Genomic DNA, 26570 nt, shown 5'->3' on the forward strand with positions numbered 1-26570 from the left:
ATATTAATATACTTCAGACAGTTACATAACTCCAGCTGCTCTCTCTCTGTGTGTGTGTGTGTGTGTGTGTGTGTGTGTGTGTGTGTGTGTGTTATTGATAACTAACACCTCCTACTCTTCTCCATCCCCCCGTCTTTCCTCTCTCTTCCCCATCTCGGCCCGACTGCTTCTCATCAATGCCACAATCACACTCAGCAAATATATTCTGTAAAGTTTTATTATTTTAATTGTCAGAAGTACAAATATGATCTTATTGACAAAGTTCTTCAATACATGAGAAAAATAAGATGGCCTGTAGTGTGACTTCCAATGCCTTCAGCTGTTGAAAGAGACAGAAAATTGTCTCTTTGAACCGGAAGACAGATGAAGGTGTTTCAGGGGGAGGAGGATTTTATGGGTTTTAGGATGCACAGCAATCTGTTTTCACTTTCTCTTTTAATCCCTAGCTCTCATCCTCTCCCTAAGTCCTGGGTCTCTATTATTGTCTTTCAACCTCTTCATCTCTTCCTCCACTCGTCGTCTCCTCTCCTGCGCTGTCCTCACACTCCCACGATTTTCTGCTCCCTCTAGCTCACTTCCACCCATCCCGTGCCTGGCTCTGTTGCCTAGCAACACCTCATCTGCAGACAGACGGTCTCCAACGATCTGGAGGGGTCTACAAACACCAGACCAACTGTCTGCTCCTCTAATGATGGCTCATTCTGGTGCTCATGAAGGAGCTGACCGACTCCCCTCCAGGGATATGTTTTAAGTTGGCCGGTGTGCAACATGCATGGACGTCATATGCAGTTAGTAGCACAGGGGTCATTTAAAATAATAGAATCAGCCTTCACAGATAAGGACACAAGTCCACTTATTTTTTAAGAAATAGACACAAGAAAAAATTAAGACCCAACAAGAGATGTTAGTTCATGGTTTTTTATTGGAAAAACAAAATGTAAAGACTAGCATGTACAACTTGGAATGCAGATCAACTGAACTGAACAGAACAGTCGGACTGGGCCGGGCCTCGCCGCACCCACACTCTCAGACATTCACACAGCCACACACACTCAGACACACACACACACACGAGATAGAAATGCTGCTTAGCACCGACCCTGCCCCCACTAAACTGAAATCAACCCCCTCGTTGAATGACATGCGTGCAAAGTTGGAGGCAATATACTTTACCTGAGCACAGTTCAGTCACTAGATTTTACTTCACTTCAGACTTTAGAAATTCATCATTTTAAATATCCACCTCTGCAAATTGATACTCACAGTATTGTACTTGCCCCCAAAATTTCACTGTATGTCATCACTTTTAAAGCCCACCCAACCCCTCCAAAAGTCCAGGACACACCCACCGCCCGAGGGGCTCAAATCTATGCCCCGACTTAGGCTTCACTCTCAAAAAAGGTAAACACACAAAGGATAAAGCGAGTATCCTAACATGCCAGAGACACAGAATCTACGAGTTCTTATTTATTCCTTTTTTAATATTTTTCTTAAAAATATCTCTGTGGTCACCGACTTCATCTGGGTGAGCAAACTGCAGGTTCCGCTGGTTCGATCACTCCCATCCATCTGTCATCTAACCCCTCCCCCCTCCTCCTCTTCCTCTTCTCAGTGGGTCACAGGGCAACCTGAGGCCCAACAAATGCCCTCTGCACTTGGACTCCTGACAGTAACCAATCTTAAAGCTGCATGCATGAAGAACAGAAATAAAAATAAACAGAAAGTCATAGAAGAAAGGCGATTGGCCAGCCCAAATAATTATCATGACATCAGGCAGATGGAACTAGGAAGCAGAAGAGCAGTGGCCAAACGAGCCGGCTGCGGAGAGGCTGCTCGGCCAACGAGTTGAGATCTGATCGGACAGCTCAGTGCTGGGGGTGGGGTCGGGGGGGATACAAGCCAGTACATGCAGATTCATTTAGGGGTTTTTCTTCTTTTTGTTTTTACCTTTTTTGAGCTTGTTTATATGGACAGATTTTCAGTTTTCCAACATTCAGTTAAAGTTGTCTATACAGAACAGTATGAATAAATGTAGATTTTTGCAGTAAGAGGTAAGTGAAACATTTGACTGATTCTTTATCTTTTATGCGAGAGCCCAGATCATTTGGCGGTCATCATCTGAACAAATTCTGTAGGGGGGAAAGACAATTACAAATATCCATCAGGAAAAATGTTTAACTTGTGTACTGTAACACAATGAAACAACATGATTGATTGAGTATCTGCGAATTGTCTGCTGACATAATTTGGCTTCATTCCATACACAAGAATCAATCATTATATTAATGTCTTTAATTTCCCGTACCTTCATAATTGACCTGTCCGTCTCCGTCAATGTCGGCTTCTCTGATCATCTCGTCTACTTCCTCGTCTGTCAGCTTCTCTCCCAGGTTGGTCATCACGTGACGCAGCTCTGCAGCACTAATGTAACCGTTGCCATCCTGACCAAGTGACAAAAGAGGAGGTCAGTTAAACACACACAAAGCGTCAAGTCAGTCACACTCTACAACAAACAAGCAATTTATCAAATATCAGTCAGGCCACACAGTAAGCTATAGATTTGGGAATATGAGGGAGTTCTGTGCAATGTTGCTAATCTGCCAATGAGAAGAATTAATCATTTTTATCACCTAACCATCACAAAATGAGACTCACACACCCGAGCCTACCTTATCAAAGACCCTGAACGCCTCCCTGATCTCCTCCTCACTGTCCGTGTCCTTCATCTTCCTTGCCATCATCGTCAAGAACTCGGGGAAGTCAATGGTCCCGTTGCCTTTAAGAGACAGAAGGTCAGGAGTTATATATAAAACAATACCGTGGCAAGTTTAATGAGTAAATCCTTCCCCATGTCAAGGGGGGCCCAGCATACCGTCTGCGTCCACCTCATTGATCATATCCTGAAGTTCAGCCTCAGTTGGGTTTTGACCCAGTGACCTCATGACGGTGCCCAGCTCCTTGGTGGTGATGGTTCCATCTCCATCCTTGTCAAACAGGGAGAAGGCCTCCTTGAACTCTGGACAGGCACAAGGAGAGGAGGATAAAATCAATTGGTGGAGAAAACCTCTGCAACAAAGTGTAAGCAGAGTCAGGAAAGTGTTGTTTTTTTTATGATAAAGATTTTGGAATCGTGTTTTGATATTGTCACCTTACCTGCAATCTGCTCTTCTGTTAGTTGGTCAGCCTAAAACACAAGAACAGAAGGAAAGGGGTAATGTTGAGTTAGAGTGTTCATACAGTGACAGCTTTTTAAAATCAACCCGTACATGGTCAAGAAAAATCATTTTTCATTTGCTTAAAAAACACAATTCTCTTGCCAAGACATAACCAGCAACAGCATTCTCACATTTAAGCAACAACAACAAGTCAGATGCGTGCATGTGATCAGACAAGCTGCAGAAAGATTCCACTGCTACAAGCAGTTGTCAGGTGTGATAAGCATCTGGGCCATGAAGCACTTGGAGGTGAGACACTGGTATGAAGTCAATTTCAGGCAAAACGCAGAATGATGCAACAATCAGACATATTTATTTTCACAATTTGGAGAGCGACTAAAAACGTCGGGTCAAAGCGTCAAAATAATTTCCAGTGTGAACCTCCACCACATAACATTCAAAAAACACTAATTGGTGTGCACATCTGTGTACAACCTTTATATCATCAAAGTGCATATCTGTAAGGTCTGCCACCAGCTTCACTGCCTTCGGTTCTGTTTTTTTCCCATCTCCACCTCTGCCTCTTCCTCCTCCGTCCAGCCTCAACCCACCACCTCCCCGGCGCTGCTTCAGATCTATGCCTCTTCCTCTGGCACCTCCCCCAGTTATTCCTGTCTTTATGCTGAGGCCGTCCAGCGCCCCGCGCACCATCACCAAGCCTTCGGCCAGGCACTCGGCCCGCTTGCTGATCTGGCTGCCCTGTTTTTTGACCTCCGCCAGCTCGGCCTTGGTGCTCTGCAGGCAGCTCCTCAAGTCCTGCATCTCTCTGACCAGGCCGTCCATACGGCTGGATGACGTGTCCATCAGCAGCTGCAGGAAGGCTCTGTAGTTCCTCTCCTGCTGCTGGATGAGATCGTTGTAGTAAAGCTCCTGTTCGTCCAAGAGGTCGTAGACAGTGGACAGGCTGACCAGCTCGTCCTCTGTCGGGTACAGAGCGACTTTCTGAGGCAGCATGAGGGGGGACGGGTGGCAAGAGGGGCAGGAAGGGTGTCTTAGCAGGGAAGGAAAAGTTGGATGAAAAAAATGTTGGCCAAACATTTATAAGTTGTTCCTGATAGGTGAGACGTGTAGGAGGCAGAGATGAACTGTAGATTTTGCCATTTCTCTGAGCAGTTACATGACTTAAGGATGACGGAGGGAAAGTCTTGATTTGAGAAAACAAAAATTTACTGGATAGATTACTGCATAATTTCCGGAGCTGTCTTTTAATCCTTCCACAGTGAATAGATGGCCGAGTAGATGACAGACGGTTTCCACAATTCTTCTGGGGTGGCAAAGGTCATCGGAATGGCACTGACTTGACAATGGAGCTGATGGAATAGTTAGTCCTGTTGATGTATGCCTGGTTGTGTGTCCATCCGTCTGTCCCTCCCTCAATAAATCTGTCTGCCTACCCGTCCATCTTTCTTTCCCTCCTTGTGTCTCGCAGCACCGAGTGTACGTGACCAGACTCCGGCCGTGCCTGGCTCCATCTGATTCCAACTGTGTGAGACTTTGGAGAAACCCCCTCCCTGTGTCTCCATGTCAGACACACACGTGAGCCAATGGATGACAGTTGAAGCCTTTGCTGTCTGCCCACCTCTCCATCAGACGTACAGAAAAGATGAAATGTCCACCTCCTGCAGTAGTTCAACACTTGAAGAGCCTCCAACAGATTGACAGAGAATGGGAGTGTGTGTGTGTGTGTGTGTGTGTGTGTGTGTGTGTGTGTGTAGTAGCCAGGAGGCAAAGTTATTTCAAAATGATTTAAGGTGTGTGAGAGTAACAGTGTCCAGACTGGGGGAGGTCAGAGGCGATGTGTGTGTGTGTGTGTGTGAGTGTGTGTGTTAATCTGTGGCCTGTCATCTCACTGCTAAAGTTGCATCTCCTAGGGAGGATCAGTTGGCTGGCTTTCAGACCTCCTAGACACCGGATGCCCCCCTTCAGCAAGGACACTTTCCCCTGAAGTTCAAAAATTCTGTCAGGATAAACTGATTGCACAACAAAAAAAGTACATGGATTAATCTCAATATTTTATTATAATTAGTTCAAGTGTTTTTAACAAATGTAGCATGTTACATAATTAATGATAAAGGAGCAATATTGAAGTTTCGTTTTTTTCAAATCAAAGCTTTACTCTAAATGCATTTGTCTGACCTGGAGAACAAAGATAAAAGGGTGGGAAGGTGAGAATAATGGACAGGGGTACATTGCTTCCAGAAATTGGCTAAGGATGACGACAGTAAATATTTGTGTGTCCATGTGGGCTCTGACTAGGTTAACAAGCTGCTAACTCCTCTAATATCCAGGCCAAATTCTTCTCAAGGCGCTGCAATGGCGGGCAATACAGACAAGATTCCTGTAAGTTGGTGCGAGTGCAGCATGATGCCTCCATGATATACTTAAAAAACATCCATGACAGTATAAAAGGAATTTAATGGGAAAATGGAACTCTTTTTTTTTTAACAAGACCTAGGTAAAAGACTAGTATGTAGCTGTATGAGGTTGTGAAATTGAAGATTTCACATTATTCTTTTTCTTCTTCTTATAGACAAAGATGGAGTCTTGGTCCTAGCTCGGTTTTGAGCTCCTACTGTAATTTGGTGCCGGGCGGTTGACAGCTCTGCATAACACCGGTAAAGACTGTAGAAGTGGCCAACAGGAATACAAGTTGGACTTACTGTTGACATAATAGTAACTTTTCACGCCAAATAAATTTGAAACACCTGCAGCCAGTGAGAAAAGTCCAACATTTGGCTGGCTAACCATTTCTTCTTTATTAGATGGAGACATTAGAGCGGGACAGGAGAGAGATAGAGGGGATGACGTGCAGCAAAAGGCTGGGCTTACCAGGCTGGGTTTAAATGTGGGCCGCTGCTGAAAGAACTCTGTCGCCCAGTGATTGGTCATTTTCACATGAAAATGTTCCTTGAAAACCATTCTTAACCTGTTTTATATCTTTATAATCATTACACTATGAAATAGATGGTAATGCAGAACGATTTTCCTGATGTGGTGAACAATGTGTACACATCCACAGAGTCTGTGCACACTGTGGTGATCAAAGCTGACTGAGCATACAACAATGGCCGTTTGGTTTCCTGTATATTCTCACTTAAAGTAGGTTGATGATGAACACGTTTGAGTCATGCTCCAAAAGCAGTAAGATGACTCACATGTGTGACAAGTGTAAAGGAACCGTGCCTCAATCCCGCAGACTATTTCCTAATTATTTAACCAACCCTGTAGCTATAGCAAACACAAAACCACCAACCAACAGGTAGGTACACAAATTAACACTGCAGAAGCGAGAGGCGGAGTTCGCCCCCGACTAGTCGCCAGCCTATCACAGGGCCAACATACAGAGACGAAACAACCATTCGCTCTCACATTCACACCTAGCGTCTAACCCCAGTCTGCATGTCTTTGGACTGTGGGAGGAAGCCGGAGTAGAGAACCCGAGCACACACAATGGAGAACATGCAAACCCCACACAGAACCTGGTTGGTTAAAACCGGCTGCGAACCAACAACCTTCTTGCTTCTTGCGTTAAAAACACAACACAAAATGAACCGCTGTCTAAAACAATGCCATGTTTTTAAGATTCAATACAATATCACAAAACAAGATAGTCAAGAATATTGATTTTCTTTTCCAACACCACTAACTCACAAGATCAAAGGCAGAATTGTCTTTGTACAATGCCAGCTGGGACACACACACACACACACACACACACACACACACACACACACACACACACACACACACACACACACACACACACACACACACACACACACACACACACACACACACACACACACACACACACACACACACACACACACACACACACACACACACACACACACACACACTAAATGTCAAGCGATGGAGCTCTGATACTTTAAAATGTAATTAAATACAAATACCAGCTGCCATGAAGAAAATCCCCATATCCACAGAGTATGTTAAATACACAAAGGCAGGCAAACTATAACATTTTTACAAAATAATGTAGTTCATTGTATGAATGCTGCAAATATTTTCAAAAAAACTGCACACTGTGGAGCCTACTCAAGCAAGTGTACACGTTTTGTTTTTTTAATTTTAGGAATATTGGACACCGAGGATGCAGATAATTATAACATTTCATGTCAGATAATGAGCTGCTGGGAGACACACACACACACACACACACACACACACACACACACACACACACACACACACACACACACACACACACACACACACACACACACACACACACACACACACACACACACACACACACACACACACACACACACACACACACACCACTGTTAAGCAAGACATGCATGTAGGAAGAACGTGTCAAAGAATGCAAACACTGGCTGACTGGGTTTCATAGGTAACACACATGTGGCCTGTTGCAGTTAGAGATATGTATTTAGTCAGCCGAGGAGGTTCAGGGATGCACAGGGCCTCTCCTGCTTTGCGAGCAGAGCCGGGGTCCTGTGAACTGTTCACACTGGATCTGTCAAACGCGGTCTGTGTCCACAGGAGACTTGCAGGAGGTCTTCGACAGAGCACACAGATCTCATCGCAACATGGCCAAAACCGGATTTCCCATTTGCTCAAGCACTTCTGCACCAGAGTCTCGGGGGGGGGGATACACTAATTTCCTCTTGTTTGTTCAGATGGAAAATAAGAGGCCAGACTTAATTAAGACATTTCCCTCTACGTGCGATCGAAAACGACTGCGGGCCTCAAACCATATTATTGACTGCGGCGATTACAGTTTCCATATTGGACTTTGACAACCGGTGTGGATACTCGTCGTGGTAACAACGTGTGACCCCTCATGGACGCTGTTGGAAGGACTGTCACATTAGCTGCAGTAGCAGAGAGCGGCGGTCGGGGCTGCCGGTGCCGCACCGACACCTCGCGTGGGCCTGACATGAATCCCACTTGGTTGCACAAATGTCGGTCCATCACCGACGAGTCCGAGTTCAGAGTAGTCCGCGGCATCTGCCTCCGCGGCCCCACGCCGGCTGAAGTTTGCCACTCGCGGGGCTTCCAGCGCACAGTTGACTGACCGCATCGCTGTCAGGCGCCGGAGGGATCTGCCATTCGGGGGGGTTCGCAACATTAGCTCGCAATGCTAACACCGGCGGCCGGCCGGCCGATCGGCTCCAACCCCCGCCGTCACGCGGGCCGAACCCGTACCGAGCGGTGCGCGTTCGCCAACACCGACTCCCGTTACAGTGACGGTGGCGGCGGATGCGCTCAGCTTCCCCGCCCGCAGCCACGAGCCGCCGGTGTTCGCAGCTAGTTCGCTCGCTAACTCTTAGATGCGAGTCCTTCCCCCTCGCGCTCTCTCCATTGGAGGTTCATTTCGACCAAACAACTATCCGGGTTAGAGCTTCTTTTTTTTTTTTCTTCCTTCTTTTTAAAAAAAAAACAACCTCTGGCTGCTAATTCAGTCCATTCCACACGATGTTTGAAAGTTGCGCATATGACAAACCCGCGGTGGTTCCAGTACTCACCATGTCTGTCGGAGTGCGAAACGTCGGGTCTGCTAACGCTACGGGAGAGAGGAAATGGACGGTTGCCACTGAATAAGGCTGCTTGCAGGGTGGCAGGCGAGACGAACCACCACTGCGCGCCTCGCGGTATTCCTCCGCACCGTGGAGTGCGTCGCTCAGTCGGCGAAGCGTGCTCGTGCGTTGCCCCGGGCGCGCGCACCCGTGGCCCCGGACGATTCTTGTTTCACGCGGGGAAGTTACTCTGAACTGACTTGTTGTTGTTTTGTTTAAACCTAACATGAATGAACATATCTCGTCATAGATCAGACCCACACATGCAATTTAACTGTGGAAGAGTTAAGGGTCTGTATATGAAAATATTCCCGTTGTATTTGTATTTATTGCATTCGATTTAGGGAATAACGATGCTTACTAAGCATTAAATGAGGGCTAAAGAGTAATAAAGCACGAGTGGAAATACGGAGATCCCAAATTATGTCATATTAACCACAAGGTCAATTAAAAAAAGGGAAACAGGCAGGCTGACTTCTCATCAGACACATTTAGGTTACAGCAGATAATGTGGATGTTTCTTAAAGCATCAGCTGATCTATTTGGCCCACATGGCCTTTCCAGGTACTATAGCAGGAAACTTAATCAGTTGAATTTATGGTGAACTATAGGTCAGTTAAACATGGATAAAAATATCCAAGTTCTATCTGCAGTCCTTTTATTTTTTTCCAGTCAAAATTTCCCTTGAGTTATTAGTCTAATTTTGGCTTTGGGAGATGTCCCCTGTGAAGTATCTTGAATATAATTCAGCATATCATCTCCTTTGCACACCGAGTACTGTTCCTTGTCCAACAGACTTAAATGTACCCTTCAGTATCTGTCTGCTCTAAGACTCTTATTGCATTATCTTCTGTGTGGCCACGTCCCATCCTCTGGCGCCAATCATCCGATGACCGCTGATATCTCTTGGCCAATTGGCTGCAATCATATCTGGCATTAAAATCATAGTCAGTGTAATCTGAACCGATTTCACCGCAGCAGGCATCTAATCTATACCTGAGTGCAGCGGCATTAAACTGTGGACGTTGCATCATTGCTGCAAATAAAACTTTACGAAATGATAGTATTTCCAAGCAAAAATGACATTATTATTTATTATGTGGCCAATTTCATGTAAGATATAACACAGTAAACTACAGCGTATATGTAAATATAGCCTAGTGATGAAACATAAGTGGGTTCTACGTTATAGTTAGGGTTTGCCTCTAAAGAAAAACTGACTTTGAACAGGTTATTGTTTAAAAATATATATATATATTTGTCAAATATTTCGAATATAATCAACATGCATGGCAACACAGAAAGTGGCGGACTATTTTGTGCTACACGGAGTTTTATTCGAGCGGAAGGATACCTTCCAAACGTCGCGTCTGACGGCGCTGGGGAAGTTGCGGTTGTGTTTTTGAGAGGCGAATTCCGATTGGACAGAGTAAACCCGCAATATTCTGCACAGTGTACAGAGGCTGCTGATTGGCCAGGGCGGATCTGCAATGCGTCAAACCACGGCGCGGCAACGACGGAAGGAGGGAGCGATGTATAAAAGTGTCGAGTTGAGGATGAGAGGTTATGGAAAGTAGGAGGGTAAAAAACTTCCTTCTGATTCACAGGTGTGTTTACAAATAGAGCCCAGAGCAAGTGTGTAGTGTTTATAAGTAGAGATCTATCAACAGGCTAAAATATGGGAAGGTTAAAAAGCAATTTTTCTAGTATAGGATTGAAACATCTTACATGTTTTACAAAAGTACCTTTTACACAATGAAATAAAATAAATGAAAATGTAAAGCAATGCACAGACATTTTCAAATTTGCATATTGATTGTTTGGGGGGTTCTCAGTTTTGTTTTCTAATACATTTCATTTGTGTTAAATAGATTTCACACTCAGTGTGTGTAAGCAACAAATCCACATTACACACCACATGAATGAGAATCATTTATTGACAATGTCAGGTATTAAAACAGTTCTATTTGATGTCAAAAAAATCATTTTCAGACGATATATACAAAGGTTGGCTGCTTGTCCATCATTAGATAAGATTTATTTTCTTCAATGTTCAAAATGCAGCGATGTGTGTGTGTGTGTGTGTGTGTGTGTGTGTGTGTGTGTGTGTATAAGCATCCAAGTTTGATGCGAGTCTGCTTTTCTTCACAAGTGTGCCAATATGTGGGTTGGCATTTAGCCAGAAAAGCAAACATAAAGTAAGCACTTGAACAAAGTGTGTGTGTGTGTGTGCGCACGCACGTTCAGTCTTCCAGTAGTATATCCAGTTCTTCTAAAGGCAGTCTGAGTCGGAGTTCTTTCTCTGTCATTAGATCTACATACTCCTGCAGTTTCTCTGGGAACAGCTGTACTGCATCCATGTACAAACCCTAAACACACACATATGCGATTGCACAAATGCAAATTTACATTCATACACACCCACGCAAACAAGGCAAAGAGAGAATTAGTTTATGAATGTACAATAATAAAAAAAGTAGACAGGGATCAACTGCTGTTAGAAAATACCACTTCAAAGTATGTGCCTCACCTTGGCCCAGGGAATATTCTGTAAGGCTCTGTAGAGGATCCCTGTGGCTTTATCCACCTTCCCTTCTGACACCTGCAAATACACACACACACACACACACACACATACAAACACATACAAACAGATTTCAACACTGACATGGGACTTAAGTGGTCAATATTTGTGAATCCAAATGTTCAAAGTATGTATAGGCTGGTCTTACTATGTGTGTTATTCTTATACTTAGTAAAAAAATAGGTAGCACTCTAATATCAGAGATTAAAAATCAGAGTGGGGGGGGTATATGATTGCTGAAAAAACTAAGATTGATTGAATGCTGAAATGCACATCTTTGTTTCTTGTTATGATTCATTTGGAAGTATTTGAAAAAAATCCATTAATATTCACACCTTTTGACTTATTACAAGTGGACAAGTGGATAATTGACAGAGATGATTAGGCCTGTACTCATGTCAGACTAGTATCACTTGTCAAGGATAGGAAATGAGTTCAATGAGTGGAGCATACCCACAAGAGCAGTAAATATGTATATGTGTGTGTGTGTGTGTGTGTGTGTGTGTGTGTGTGTGTGTGTGTGTGTGTGTGTGTGTGTGCCATCTCACCAGGAAGTGCATATACATCCTCCAAAGTAAAGGACAGTGGGCGCCCATGTCTGTTCCTATGGCGCTTTCAAACAGTCCAAGGATACGGTTGCTGAGGCCATTCTCTGGCAGGATAGGCAAGGCAGTGTCATGGCAATAAGACCTAAAGGGATAATATTTAGTTTTTTAAAAGTGACTCAAAGGTGGTGTTTCTATAATTAATGATAAATTATGTGAATTTTTGAAAGAGAATATTGGTGAAAACCTCCTTGGCTCACCACTCGAGAAAGAAAGAATAAATAGATCAAACTATGATCATAGCAACTTGATTGTTGAGGGAAGTTTATTCCCATGTAACACGAGTGCAGAGAAAACCCCACAACTACCCATCATCCTTTCTGTTGTTACCTCTGAGCAGCGTCCACCAGCTGCTTCCTTCGTTGTTCAGTAACAATGGCGAAGAGGCGTGGCACCACACTGCTGTTATCCCTGGTTACAGAGTGAAAAAAACGACGCGCCCGGCCTGCACTATGGTAACGGTTCTCCACCTGAAAACAGATAGAGTTTGGGTCATCATGCCAAAAATAAATATGTATAGATTATGTGCAGAGCAGGTGGTAAGGGCCAGAGAAGAAGCAAGTTGTTGTTACTGAAGTTCATTCTGAACAACTGAGTGGTTTGATGATGAATACATGAATCTAGTTTTGGTTTCTTATGAGCATACTCCAGCTTACCTGTGCGTATATGCTCCATAGAGGGGCGCAGCTGGGCCAGGTTGAAAGGGCAGAGGTCAGCATTTGTCTCAGTGTCGCCAGTGGAAACACACTGATGCTGTTGTGGTACCGGAGCAAGGCTGCCTGCTGCACTGCTAATACCTGACACTCAGAGGCTATCTTGCGAACATGGTGCCAGCTGGTATGGCTGGAATCAGCTGCAGAGTTTCCAGCATCGGCGCCAGCAAGGTTAGCTTCCTTATTTCTGTTAGCTTGCTTGTCGAGTGTTAGTTTGTGGTGCAGCGCCTCCATCTTTTCTCTTGCTGGGCTGTAGACCGCGTTAGCTGCTTGGATGCCAACCGTGAGGTACTGGAACAGAGCGTAGCAGCCCACCAGACCACTCAGCCTCAGCTTCTCTCCAAGCACATCCTCTTGACCTATTGGAGGAAAAACTGTGATTAAAAATTAATCAAATTAACGCCTGATTATGCATTTAAAATAAAGTGACTTTTGAGAAGGAATTGTTTCTACAGAAGTATTTTCTTTGTAATGAACCACCATTTATCATGAAAATAAACATGTTGGTTCCATTTGCTATTAGTCCTATAATTATCTATAATCTGCAACATTCTGAATGCTTGAGCTCAATTTGGAAGAATATTTCTTTTCTGTACAGAAATCCATCATAGCCAGTGGTGTGAAATGTAATGCAGAGGCCATCTGCTACCAATCAGTTTGACTGATTTTTTTTGTAAATTTTTTCAAATTTTTGAAATAATTCCAATGATATATATCATTTGAGTATAAATCACTTATTGTTGAGGGACAATCCCGGGGTTGCTCTATGTTTCAGACCACATAACTACCAACCATTACCATAGCATTTGGGGTAACTAACAAAGTTAGTAGTTTCTTTGATTTTGAATCTCTGCAAGTGTGTTTAAATGGCCTTAAGAGTACGCATGGGAGGAACTAACTATGCTTGAGTTTAAAAGAATGGTTTGATACGTTTGAAAGAAAGAAAAAAAGGTCAGTGGCAAACACTGAATATGAAGGATTTTTTTTCCCATGGACTAAAATATGCAAAACTGATAAAATAATCTGATTTTGTTGAAGACGTGAACCTTTGCTGTTGGTCTGAGGGTTGTTGTGGACTTGGTCCAGTGATGACAGGCTGGCTGAAAGAGACTGCTCATAAGACCTCCTGGCTTTCAGGACAGATACTGGAGAGAGAGGCTGGGCGGACGAAGAAGAGGATGAGGAGGTTCCTTCTGCGAGCCTGGTTAGCACGGACACAGCTGGGCTCACGGTTACGTCAGTCAGTCCCCCTCCTCGCACCCCTGCTTGGTCCTCCACCTCCAGCACGGACCATAGCTGACAAAGCTCACAGAGGGCGGGGCTACTCAACCCTTCGGTTCCCCCTATCGCTGTGGCCGTGGAGAAAACTTTGCGGGCCTCGTCCAGGTTTCCCAGCAGCCACTCCAGGTGGGCATACTCCCGCCACAGCACCAACGATGAGCGGTTGTCGGGTTCTTTGAGCAGTCGCTTGGCAACCCGCTTGCTGCTCTTGCCTTGAGAACGGAGACGCTTCTTGTTGCCACTGCGCAAACAGTGCAAGACCTGTTATGTACACAAATACAAATAATGAATATAACACCAAAGTTGGACACCTTTCTGGTCTGAAAACAACTCCTATTTTAATATAAAAGAACAAACTGATTTTTACCTTAAGTTTCTCGTACTGCATCCAGCTAAGTGACAGAACAGCTCGGTGTGGCAGAGGAAGGACGGGTTGCACCATATTTAACAGGTTGGTGACAAACCTCTCGCCCTGTTTCCCAAGCCCCATCCATTTCCTGTTTCCCTGAAGAGTGGTCATGTGACCTACAGAGTTAACCCCGGTGGCAGGTAGGTCGTGGGAGGTCAGAGGAGGCTGGAGCTTGTTACCTGGGATGTAACATGGAGCCAGATATGTCACTGCCTTAATCTCAAGGATATGCTTCAAACTGATTATTTTATAATAATAATACAAATTGTTTGTATTATTCTTACAAATTGAGTCATTTTACCCTCAGTGAGAAAAGACAGGTTCTCCAGCAGCAGGCCAGGCTGACAGAGGGCAGGAGAGAGCACAGAGTCGACAGGCAGCCCCAGGAACGACAAGAAATGGAGAAGAAAACGGAGCTGGAGCTCTGGTGAAGACAGACAAATGAGGGACGAGCCGATGTCATCAAATAACACCTACACTTGGAGAAAGAGAGAGAGAGGTCAAATAAAGTGGTCACATCTATTTAGTGATTTAAATGTAACACAATGTAAACCAAATTTAAATTACAAATCATATTAGAGTGAGTCTAACAACAGTTTTAACATCAGCTACACTAATGTTTGCTGATCGTATGAAGAATTTCCCGTCCAGCAGTATGTACCTGTCTGTCCGGGTCCTCGCAGTCCTCTTCTGATTGGCCCTTAGCTTTGTCAGGCCTCCAGGGCAACCAGTGAGCAGCTTCCCGAGACCATTCCACATCCAGCCAGACTGTCCCTCTGGGCTGGCTACGATCCTTCACCTCCTCCTCCTCTTCCTCCTCCTCCTCTTCGTCATCTGTGAACACACACATACTTGATGCTCGGTTTCCGTTTTAGTTCTAGCACACAAAATCAATTTAGAGATTATTCTAGGATTCACATCAACCACTAACTGTGTGAGTGTGTGTGTGTGTGTCTGTATGTGTGTGTGTGTGTGTGTGTGTGTGTGTGTGTGTATGTGTGTGTATGTGCGTGTGTCTTTCACCTGCACTGGGCTGTAGCCATCCTCCGCGTTCTTGTTGGAGCATCCAGGCTTTCCAGCCTCTGGCCCCCAATTCTCCAACCCTCGCCTCCCCACTATCCCAGAATGGCTCAAATAACTCCACCTGTATACACACACACACACACATGCACGCGCAATCAAACACACATACAAATAGTTACTTAACTGGAAGTTATTTAGTTTACCGGAGGAATGGTATATGTTCCTTCCATATTTCTACAATGCCTATTACTTTATTAATGAATTTGGAATTTTTGGATTTTGATAATCTGAAAGAAACAAAACAAACTTCTACCAACTGCTCTAATTAAAATAATCCTCAAAAGTGAGGACACTTTGCTGTTCTGACTTCTTTAAAGGACGAGTTAGATAAAAAACCCCACTTATGGCTGTTGACTTTTTAAAGTTTGTAGCAAACAAACCAACCTGCTGCCTGGTGGATAGTTGTCGTACACTGTCAGGTTTGTAGAAAGTAAAGTCGATCATGGCCTGAAACAGAGAAACTGCTTTCTCAGAGTGACCAGACTGACGCAGGAAATGACACTGTTGGATGAAGATATCTGCACAGAAAGATTCAAACAGGCAAAATGACCAAAAAAACAACATTAAACATTGAACATACAGATAAAATATTTTGTATTCTCCTCAGACAAATAAACAAAAGACTGTCAAGTGTGCACATGTATACATGTGTGCTGATGGTTTCCTTGTTATGAGAGGAACAGAGGATACGGATGTGCTGACTGAACTTGGTATGTAACTGTTATCCACAGATCAGTCCTCTCAGAAGTGGAAGAAAAACTGAAAAAGTAAAGGCGATAAAATCTGTTACCCAGCAAGTCCTCCTCAACCCCAGGCAAGGCTGGGTGAGAGAGCATGCTGCCATCCCGCACACAGCCGAGAGTGCTTAGACACTTTCCATACGCAGAGTTGACCCTCGACACAGTAAAGTTGCTGAAGTAGCTTTGGGTGAAGAGCAGATACTCCCTCCACAATGGGGCACTGTTTGGGTGGAGGAACACCTGGAGAACAACAGGTACAACACGAGTTAAACTTCATTAGACTGTTAATCCACACCTTGAGTGTGCAGCAATTTGTGTAGTTAACAAACAAAAGCACTTAGTGAGTTGGATGGAAACACATGACGACTGCAGACTGACCAGTTTCTTCCATTCTTTAGCCAGGGCTGAGGGCTCCCAGAGCTGCTGGCAGATCCTGAGCCTCTCCAGCTGCAGAGATACAGAGGTGGGGTTGGAGTCCACAGCGCGCTCTGCGATGCTCAGCTTCTTCTCCAACACTGCTCGGTAGGAGGACTTGCGGCGCTCAGTCGGGAGGCTGCCATGTTGCTCCTCCTCTCCTCTAAACTCTGCTAAATTCAGCTCATCCTGTGGAGCGACAGAGGAGATGAGAAAGGTTAGGATAAGTGATCTGTTTTCTGATTATTAAAGGCTGAATGACAAACAAGCTAGCACAGTTTGGGCTTTTTTTTGTATGGTGAGGTGTAATTGAAATATTGCACAGGAGCAGTGAATAACTATTGAATAAAAGGGTAAAATACGTCTGATTGTACATTACAATCAAAAGCATATTACTCTACAATATTTATTATCTGATACATAACAAATCTGGAATTTTAATTCAAACTTAAACTCACAAGTCATTCTATCCATTGTTTGAAATCACACAAGGATGCTGATTAACTTTGTCCACAGAAATGACTTTAGTGCAGCTGAAAATAGTCCCTGAAAAATGCTGTACTTGCTGCTGTTTGGGAAACATGTTAAAAAATATATATATATATATATATATATATATATATATATATATATATATATATATATATATTATACTGTACATCATTAACCCTAACCCTATTTTTCAGTCACAGTTCTTGTCTCAGGTGTGGGTGTCACAGATAGGGTCGCAACTTTGAAAGATCTGAGAGACACACTACTCACACATTCTTAGTTTTGGTCTGGTTGATGAGAAGAAAAATATATAATGAGCATTACCCTTTAATATCAACATTCTGAAAGTTAGTTTCTGAAAACACTAAATCATGAGGTAGCTGGAGCTTATAACAAAGACAATAATACTTTAAACTAAGTAAAAAAACGTATACTAACTTATACAAATACATGTCACTGTTACATCTGGAAAAAAAATTCATTTAGGTGTAGAAACCTCAAACAAGCACTAAAAAAACACACTGACACAAACAAATACTGTATACTGTACAGTACACCGTCTCAGTTCGTAGCTCATTATAAGGCAAGTGAAAAGTCAATGAAGAAGTATTGTATGTGAGTAACAAAAGTAGAGTGTTCATACCTGGTAGCGTATGAATTTGATCCATAGCTTTGTGTCTGTCGGCTGTTGTCTGAGCTGCCTGTTAAACTCCTCGGTCCTCCTGGTCATGAGCAAAGCGCTGTCCCCCGTCTGTGTGTCCTGTTTCTGCTGCACCGCCTGCTCCTGCTGTCCTTTCCCCTGCAGCCACAGGGCCGTGGACGAGTCGTACACACCGAGCGGGTTTACAGATGATGTCTGCACTCTGTCACCTGGATCGAGACGTCGAAGGTTTGAAGTGAGACATAACATTGAGGTCAGCTGAGGACATATTCAACCTTTCCTACGCCAAAACAAGCCCATTATATTTGTCATCTCAAAATCAAGTCAGCATTATGTTGTGGTTCTCTTACCCGTCTCCCCTCTGTTGTTCTCCCCCTCATCTGCCAGAGGGAGGAAGGTGCTGATAACATCACTACAATCAGGAACCTTTGGTAATAAAGGAACAGCAGATTCGGACCTCAACAGCTGGCGACTGACTGCAGAGAAGTATCTGTCTGCCGCTTTCTTCTTGTCTCCGCCTTTCTGTTTCTTATTGGACTCGGATTCCTGCCAGCTGACTCCCTGACTGCGGGGGTGCAGACCCAACGAAGAGCTGCCTTTCCTCTTGTACCTGGAACATACAAGGTTTTCCAAATATGTAGCTCCTTTTCATGTAAGATATTGTGTTTCCTCTTCTTAAGTCCCACAGATCCAAAGAGCCCAATCCAATAAGAGCATCAAGCGGTTGTAGAAATACAACGTAGAAGGCAAGTAAATAGCACGACCAGGGATAGTCATTTAAACTAAAACAAAAGAAATCTGAAGAGACAGGAGATACCACTTGGTGCAGTGTATGTTTGAGTTTGTGTGTGTGTGTGTGTGTGTGTTACCTTGCAACATCTCCTCTGTACAGGGACTTGTAGGTCCAGTTGGCAGCGTCTGGTTTACGGTCCACACAGAACTGATGCTCTGTGGGCAACTGGAGGTCATCCAACCAGGAGAAATTACTTGCTACTGGAGCCTGTAATCTGCACACACACATCCCACACACACCCCAGAGCAGAAATAAGACAGTGCTATTGTGTATAAAATTAAGATATTAAATATCTGGGATGTAAAATTTGTGTGTGTTTGGCATTACCTATCTGCCTTTTGTTCCCTTTTCAGATCACTGGGATAGGTGGTTTCAGAGTCAGACCCGCTACTATCTGAACACCTCCCACTTTTCTTTTTGTGCTTTCCCTTCTTTTTCCTCTTCTTCTCACTCTTCTTTTTCTTCTTCCTTTTGGCGGACACATTGTCCCCTTCTGCTTCTTCTTTCTCCTCCTCCACAGAGCTCACCGCTCTGCCAACACCGAAGTTAATTCTACGTTAATGGGGGTTAGAACGCATTGACACTTAACAGAAATGACTTACATATGGAAAAAAAAAAGAAGAAATATAAAAGTCGTGAAAAACGACAACGTTATGTATTTGACCACACAAAGAAGAGTGGACATTGTTGCATCTTATGACCCTTTACCTTTTTTCCTTCTCCTTTAAAAAGCGAGTGTGAAGAGAGACGGCTTCCCCCGTCCGGAAACTCTTGTTGCTCAGCCAGTCTAGTTCTACAAGGAGAGAGTGGACCGGAACAGACACAGTGATCAGGAAGACTGGTGGATCATGAAAGTGATTGACAACCTGTGAATGCGTTATGTGCAGTGTGGTACCATGTGACTGGGGATTTTAATAATGTGTCCCCTGTCCTAATAACGCAGGGGACACATTTCTCTCAACTTGCAATAGAGAGAAGTAGACGCACAGAAACCAAACTGGGTTAACCCTCTCGGGTTTTTTTTTAAGCTAATGGAGCCTTAATGGAGCTAACTAGCCAGACCCCACTGTGTTGCACGTAAAGGTCATGACCCGAACACCATGTAGACCAGGATTAAACAACTGTGAAACTAGCGTCGCATGTGAGACTGGCACATAGTCAGATGGTACCGCTTTCAGAAGACACTGTGGCGGGATGTAAACGTATGAAAGTCTGTCGTTCAGCTTCAACCGCAGGCGGGTGTTGGGACAGCTAACACCATCTAGGCTGTGGCTAATCGGATTTGTCCTCGACACACAACGACAAAAGATCTCAGTGCGATAAGCAATGGGAAGTAAAACGCGTGCCACGCGAAGTTGTGGTCACCTGTGGACGAATCTTCAACGTTATCACCCGCAGTTCCTGCAAACGCTGGAAACAGAGCCATGATGGTTATGTCGCATGTAAACAGTCGCAGGGACATGACGTCACTTCTTCTTCTTCTTCTTTTCCTTTCTTACGGCGGCCGGCAAACAACTTTTTAGCTGCGCATTACCGCCACCCTCTGAAATGGAGTGTGGATCAGAATGGTCTATTCTACTGTATGAGAAAACAAAAAACAAGAAACAGAAACAATAAATAAATAAATAAAACTACGTATTCTTCTAATAATTCCGGTCTTTTCCAACGAAATAAATACTGCTCTATATCCCACATGCCCTGAGTTCATTTGTATTATTTCTTTAATATTGAATTTGATATGTTGATATATTTTGGACAATAAATAATGACGACATGATTTCACACAGCAGCCGGCTTACCGAAAATAAAAATGAGCAATTATGCTAAACATTTTCGGCAATAAGTGCAATTTAAATCCGCCCGTTGCAGATGTCATCATGCATTATAAATGTATATCTCCAATATTAGTTTATTTCAAATGTTACGATCTTGATTTTAATGAGCGCCTTTTTTTTTTGCAATAGTCCTTAAAAACTTTACATTTTAAACTCCTAAAAAAATGGGTTATCTGGTTGGTACAGACTCACTGAGAATTTTTTTTGTAGGGGCCTGGTTAGAATTAGTAAAATAGTATGTAACAATTTAATTGATGAATTCAGAAACATATTAAAGTAGAGATAATAATGTGAAAAATGTAATTCTAACTTTTGCGTTGGAGAATATATTAAGAAGATAAAGGCGATTCAAATTCTACCTTCGAGATTGTGACAGCAAGTACTGAGCATACTGAGCCATTCCCTGATGCATTTATCAAAGTAGTATGAGTGTATTATTCATCAGATAAGAGGAAAATATATTTTACAAGAATGGAAACAACATTTTTCTCATGCAGTGCCACCAGAAGCCGAAAAGGAGAGTTTTAACATGTAAAAAGATATTCTACAGAGTGAAATGAAAATGGTGCATGAAAAAAGAAAAGAACCACTCGAAATATTTTTCAACATATAAAGTTAGTTTAAAAATATCATGTAAATAATTGCAGTTGACTATTACGTGAACATTTTTCCCCCATTGTATGACGATGACCAAACCATTATCAAGAGAATTAGAAGTGATGTCAAACTGTTTCTGCTGCTGAAGTAGAGGAGAGAGGTTAATGTGTGATATCATCAATCACACTGATCATTCATGATCATGAGAAATATTGATCAGTGTGTGGATCACTGTATTAATAAAAGAGTATTAGTATTAGTATTACGTATTATTACTATTTATCGTGATAGTCACATTGTATCAAGCTGCAGTGATAGAATAAGAAAGTAAAACACTCTAATATCTCTAATATTAATGAGTCTATGTATTTATTTGTGATAAACTCACACAGCAAAAATACAGCAAGAGCTTAATAAGCCCACGGTAGTAAAAGAAATTCAATTCATATTCTGAATTAACATTTTGATTATTAGCTATAATGTTGTAACATCCAAGGTAGACTCACCATGAGCTATGAGGTTGTGAAACGAAGGTATATGCACCTCTGAACGGCATAAGTCCGTATGATATCAACCTTGTTTAAAGAAAAACTAATTCTAATCACGATACCATTGAGAGGTACAACACTGCCAACAATCCTAAAGTGGAACATTGACGTCTCCGATTGGTTGGAAGTCGTCCGAAAGGCATTTGCAATGGTTTATGGGATGAGTAGTTCCTTCACTCTTAAAACAATTAAAGGTACAATATTATACCTTTGGCTTTTTTATCCATTACAATTTTTTTTCTCCGAAAATATGTTTTATGGTAACTGAAATGGAATAATTTAGAGTTCTGTTCACCAGACTCCGCTTAAATGGAATAATTAATGGAGTGGATGCTGAATCAGGAAGACTGAAACCGTGGATGTCTTAAGCAGAATTATTTATTGTAAGAGCTCAATATTGAGGAGACTTCCGGTTCGCTACACAGATCAACAGGTTCACAGTGTTCGGCGTCCCAAGATAGTCTGCCCATTCCTTGTCTCTGTAGTGTATTTAGTTTAGAGTAATGTCGTCGGCGACGTTGGCGGTCACTGTTGAGCTCAATTACTGTTGCGCTTCATTATTTGTCATGTTATTCTAGACTCTTTTGTCCCAGTCAGGATCCTGTAGAATGATGACGCTGGTTTTCCAGTGATCTGATTGGTCGGTAGTTGGACATTGAAAAGATCATAGAGGCTTTGATCTTTTTCCTCGAACTTTACCTGCTAAGGTTAAGTTTAGTATATTTACTCCGGTAAGTAGAGGACCAGCTTCGTAGGACGTAAAACCCCAAGTTAGACCCCAAGTTACCTTGAGAACCTTCGTAGTGGTACAGGCCTCCGGTGAGTTGAGAATGTTTCTAACGCTCTCCCCTACCCTCTTCATCCTGAGTGTACGATTAGTTATATTACCTACTTATCATTAAATAATCATGAAACCACTCTAAAGTGCCCATGAGACCATGACGACGACTTGCTGTGTATGACGGCGGGGCACAGTTAAGTTGTAATGGGTTTTATGTATTACGTGATTCGTGTGGGAAAAGTATTATCTTTGGCGATATTGCTGTTCCCGCGATCAGGGTAAAGTTTTACAGATCTAAGCCACACAAAAAACAACATTGTAGAATTTCTTGTCGTTGGGTTTCCACCGACACTTAAATGTTGCATACGCACGCGCGTGCGCACGCGCGAGAGCGGACTGTTTGGAGGGTCTCTCCAGAAACGGCGTCGTGTATTACATTTGATTGCATGTTACCAAGACAACGGAGCCCCGAGAGCGCCATCCAATCACAACTCCAACCGGAGCCCCGAGAGCGCCATCCAATCACAACTCCAAACCAAGTTTTCCCGACCAGTCAGATTCCTGGTGAGCTGTGACTGACATCTAGTTGGTCCAATCGCATGAATCGCCTCCCTGCACTTATCAACCCTTCTGCCTTGCCTTCTCAGGTTAATCGGCTGCTGGAGTGCGACAACGGTGACAACTCAAGTCTGTTCCATTCTAGTCCTAAAGTGTTCCACTTCGACCACAATGAGGGAAATCGTACATCTGCAGGCAGGCCAGTGTGGAAACCAAATTGGAGCCAAGGTTTGCAAAACGTTTTTTTCGTTTAAACCTTTAAAAGAGCTTGAACGTGAAATTTGGGTTTGGTCGGGATGATAAATTAGTTTTCCTAACAGTCAAGCTAATGATAGCCTGTGTGTCTACGCGACCGTTGAGTTTACCTCACTAGGACAGTTACCATCCATCCTCTTTTTCTGATTCTAGTTCTGGGAGGTAATAAGTGACGAACATGGGATCGACCCGACCGGAACCTACCACGGGGACAGCGACCTGCAGCTGGAGAGGATCAACGTGTATTACAACGAGGCAACAGGTTAACTTCACTTTGCTCACATTGTCAGAGCCACAGAGTCAGATCGACTAATTATCAGGGGGGAATCGAGGTAATTCAATACTACATGGTGGGGTTGTTAGTACCGCAGCCATCCAGCAGGGGGTCGTCGTTCCTGGAGGAAGTCTCCCCCAGTTACTGTTGCCCCGTTTCTATGACACAACAAATCAACAAACCCCCTGCATGTAAGCGAGTGACTTTTAAACATAAACCCCTAAAAACAAGACGCACTGTGTAATAAACAGCTGGATGTAAAATGTGGGGAATAAAATTACATCTGAACCAGTTTGTCACTCTACTTATGTCTTGTGGTGGCATACAATGCTGTTTTGTCATCCAAAGCTTATAAAAGTGATTTGTAATGGTAAAACGAATTAAAACTAACTTGAAACGTTTTGGTATCATTTTACTTAGCTAGAAAAATGACTAATAATATTTAGAATAGAAATAATTTAGCCAGTTCTTAAACCTTTTTTGTTATTTTTTTTCAAAGGATTTAATTAATACCAACATAATAGTTACCTTCTTGTATTGATGCTTTCATCACCAGGTGGCAAGTATGTCCCTCGTGCAGTGCTGGTGGACTTGGAGCCAGGAACTATGGACTCAGTGAGGTCTGGTCCGTTTGGCCAGATCTTTAGACCAGACAACTTTGTCTTTGGTGAGAATTTACATTTCACATGGGCTGATATAATTCCCATTCTTTAATTAAGTACTTTCTTTGAAATGGGAAACAAGTTACCTTCCACAGTTCTCTAAGTAAAGAAACCAGTCATATTCAATAAATGTACTGCTTATTACAAGTAAATTATGTTTTCATTTGCAAATATGATTAAGAAGGTTTTGACACCACAGCTGTGACACGGGTCTGTATTTGCATGTAACACAGGCCAGAGCGGAGCAGGTAATAACTGGGCTAAAGGCCACTACACTGAGGGGGCCGAGCTGGTGGACTCTGTCCTGGATGTGGTGAGGAAGGAGGCAGAGAGCTGCGACTGCCTCCAAGGTTTCCAGCTCACACACTCCCTTGGGGGAGGCACCGGCTCCGGCATGGGCACACTACTCATCAGCAAAATCCGAGAGGAGTATCCCGACCGCATCATGAACACCTTCAGCGTGGTGCCATCACCCAAGGTACATATCATCCATCAAAATGTTATCAAATGTTTTTCCCTCTACCTGTTTCCTCTGTGCTTTAATGCTGTTCCTCCTTCCTCCCTTTGTTTCCTCCTTCCCTTCACTCTCCCACTCCAGGTGTCAGACACAGTGGTGGAACCCTACAATGCCACCCTGTCTGTCCACCAGCTGGTGGAGAACACAGATGAGACCTACTGCATTGATAATGAGGCCCTGTATGATATATGCTTCCGCACACTGAAACTGACCACACCCACCTATGGCGATCTCAACCACCTCGTCTCAGCCACTATGAGCGGGGTGACCACCTGCCTGCGTTTCCCCGGCCAGCTCAATGCCGATCTGAGGAAACTGGCCGTCAACATGGTGCCCTTTCCCAGGCTGCACTTCTTCATGCCAGGCTTTGCCCCCCTGACCAGCCGGGGCAGCCAGCAGTACAGGTAGAGAGGCAGGAGCCTGCTTTTTAGTCTGTATCAGACCAGCAAGTTGAAATAAATCCAACTCTAATGATCTGTCTCTTTCTAGGGCATTGACAGTTCCTGAACTCACCCAGCAGATGTTCGATGCCAAGAACATGATGGCTGCTTGCGACCCACGCCACGGGCGCTACCTTACAGTCGCGGCCATCTTCCGAGGCCGCATGTCCATGAAGGAAGTGGACGAGCAGATGCTGAATGTACAGAACAAGAACAGCAGCTACTTTGTGGAGTGGATCCCCAACAACGTCAAGACAGCCGTTTGCGACATCCCTCCCCGCGGCCTCAAGATGGCCGCCACTTTTATTGGCAACAGCACAGCCATTCAGGAGCTGTTCAAACGCATCTCAGAGCAGTTCACCGCCATGTTCCGCCGCAAGGCCTTTCTCCACTGGTGAGTGAAAAAGGACTGATGTCAGGACAGTGGGGAGATATTCATGTAGTTGGCCTATTGTCACCCAGAATTAATTTACTTAACTTTCATCGTTTCAGGTACACGGGCGAGGGCATGGATGAGATGGAGTTCACAGAGGCTGAGAGCAACATGAACGACCTGGTGTCCGAGTATCAGCAGTACCAGGACGCCACTGCTGAGGAAGAGGGCGAGTTTGAGGAGGAAGGCGAAGAGGATATGGGCTAGAAACGTACAGTACTATGATCTGTTTCTTTATTTGCAAGAGTTTAATTTAGGGCTGGGCGATAAGGATTATTGGTTTAAAATAAATAATTTGGACAACTAAAAACAAAACTACACAACAATTCCAAGAAAGTTATTTATCAAACGATAACATAGACTTTTATTTCAGCCTTTGTTTTTTAAGGGTCCCACCGTTGCTGTTCAGTGCTTCTTCCTTCCAGTTTTGAATATGAATCGATCACTTCTCCCTCTTCCTGTCTGTTTAAAGGGCATCACTTTAATGTCACACCCCCTGAGTGTTAAACATTAAAAACTCGTCATCAGTCATCATACACACAAAAAAATCGTCAAATTTTAACGGTTATCGCGACCTCCTTGGTAAAATATGAGTCTTCAAATTCCAGTTCTTGTCATATGTTGATCAGTTGGACTCGTAGTATTATAGCCTTGTACAATTATAGCAGGGCACCTGCTAACTGTCCACTCAGTGATGTTGTTCAGTGGCATTATTGATCATCCTCTTGTAAATCTTTGTTTTTTTCAAGTTCCCTTTTTAAAATCTGTTCATAGTGAAAGAGAATGTTGCATTGATTAGTTCAGGGCACATTTTTGCTGAATTTCCTCTGTTTGATATGGAAAGTCACATGTTAGTAGAATTCATTTAATTTATTAAAAATCCACTACAAGACTCAAAGTTTTAAATTCTGTCAGGACCTCGTCCCTGTCACTGTAACTGTGTTTGGTCTGTGATGTTACTAACCTCAAACGTTTAAATGGGTTTTAATAAAGATTTTTATGAATACATTTATTGAAAATACAGATCCTGTCATGTACAAAAGTACAGTACTATACTGTTCACCCTGATGACCCATGACTGTTGTGCAAAGTCAAGTACAAATCACATCATTA

General features: G+C 43.4%; 3 protein-coding genes across 5 annotated transcripts; 1 reads left to right on the top strand and 2 right to left on the bottom strand.

Annotated features, from left to right (window-relative positions):
* Positions 1–904: 904 nt before the first annotated feature.
* On the bottom strand, positions 905–9025 carry LOC118286382 (calmodulin-1). Its single transcript, XM_035610805.2, has 6 exons — positions 8732–9025; positions 3154–3184; positions 2873–3016; positions 2670–2776; positions 2306–2441; positions 905–2129 (listed from the first exon to the last, which is right to left on the bottom strand). Exons 1-6 carry the CDS (start codon positions 9008–9010, stop codon positions 2101–2103), a joined length of 726 nt encoding a protein of 241 aa, XP_035466698.2. The 5' UTR covers positions 9011–9025; the 3' UTR covers positions 905–2100.
* A 1676-nt stretch (positions 9026–10701) lies between these two features.
* nrde2 (NRDE-2, necessary for RNA interference, domain containing) lies at positions 10702–21646 on the bottom strand. Of its 2 annotated transcripts, none has more exons than XM_047327340.1 (20): positions 21496–21646; positions 19923–20135; positions 19266–19350; positions 18885–19088; positions 18634–18771; positions 18115–18374; positions 17747–17973; positions 16576–16800; positions 16248–16437; positions 15842–15975; positions 15398–15518; positions 15036–15208; positions 14676–14847; positions 14333–14553; positions 13731–14226; positions 12628–13043; positions 12302–12441; positions 11915–12056; positions 11313–11384; positions 10702–11151 (listed from the first exon to the last, which is right to left on the bottom strand). In XM_047327340.1, exons 2-20 carry the CDS (start codon positions 20017–20019, stop codon positions 11026–11028), a joined length of 3639 nt encoding a protein of 1212 aa, XP_047183296.1. In that variant the 5' UTR covers positions 20020–20135; positions 21496–21646; the 3' UTR covers positions 10702–11025. The 2 variants fall into 2 exon arrangements, with proteins under 2 accessions (XP_047183296.1, XP_047183295.1); XM_047327339.1 differs by having other exon boundaries at positions 18885–19109.
* Positions 21647–22201: 555 nt separating this feature from the next.
* Positions 22202–26465, top strand: LOC118286375 (tubulin beta-4B chain). 2 transcript variants are annotated; one of them, XM_035610792.1, is made up of 9 exons: positions 22207–22356; positions 22776–22882; positions 22966–23104; positions 23285–23393; positions 23962–24072; positions 24301–24545; positions 24666–24988; positions 25074–25418; positions 25517–26465. In XM_035610792.1, exons 3-9 carry the CDS (start codon positions 23048–23050, stop codon positions 25662–25664), a joined length of 1338 nt encoding a protein of 445 aa, XP_035466685.1. In that variant the 5' UTR covers positions 22207–22356; positions 22776–22882; positions 22966–23047; the 3' UTR covers positions 25665–26465. The 2 variants fall into 2 exon arrangements, with proteins under 2 accessions (XP_035466684.1, XP_035466685.1); XM_035610791.1 differs by lacking the exon at positions 22776–22882 and having other exon boundaries at positions 22202–22356.
* The last annotated feature ends 105 nt before the right edge of the window (positions 26466–26570 follow it).

This window comes from Scophthalmus maximus, chromosome 15 (assembly GCF_022379125.1).
Source record: "Scophthalmus maximus strain ysfricsl-2021 chromosome 15, ASM2237912v1, whole genome shotgun sequence".
Taxonomy (NCBI): domain Eukaryota; kingdom Metazoa; phylum Chordata; class Actinopteri; order Pleuronectiformes; family Scophthalmidae; genus Scophthalmus; species Scophthalmus maximus.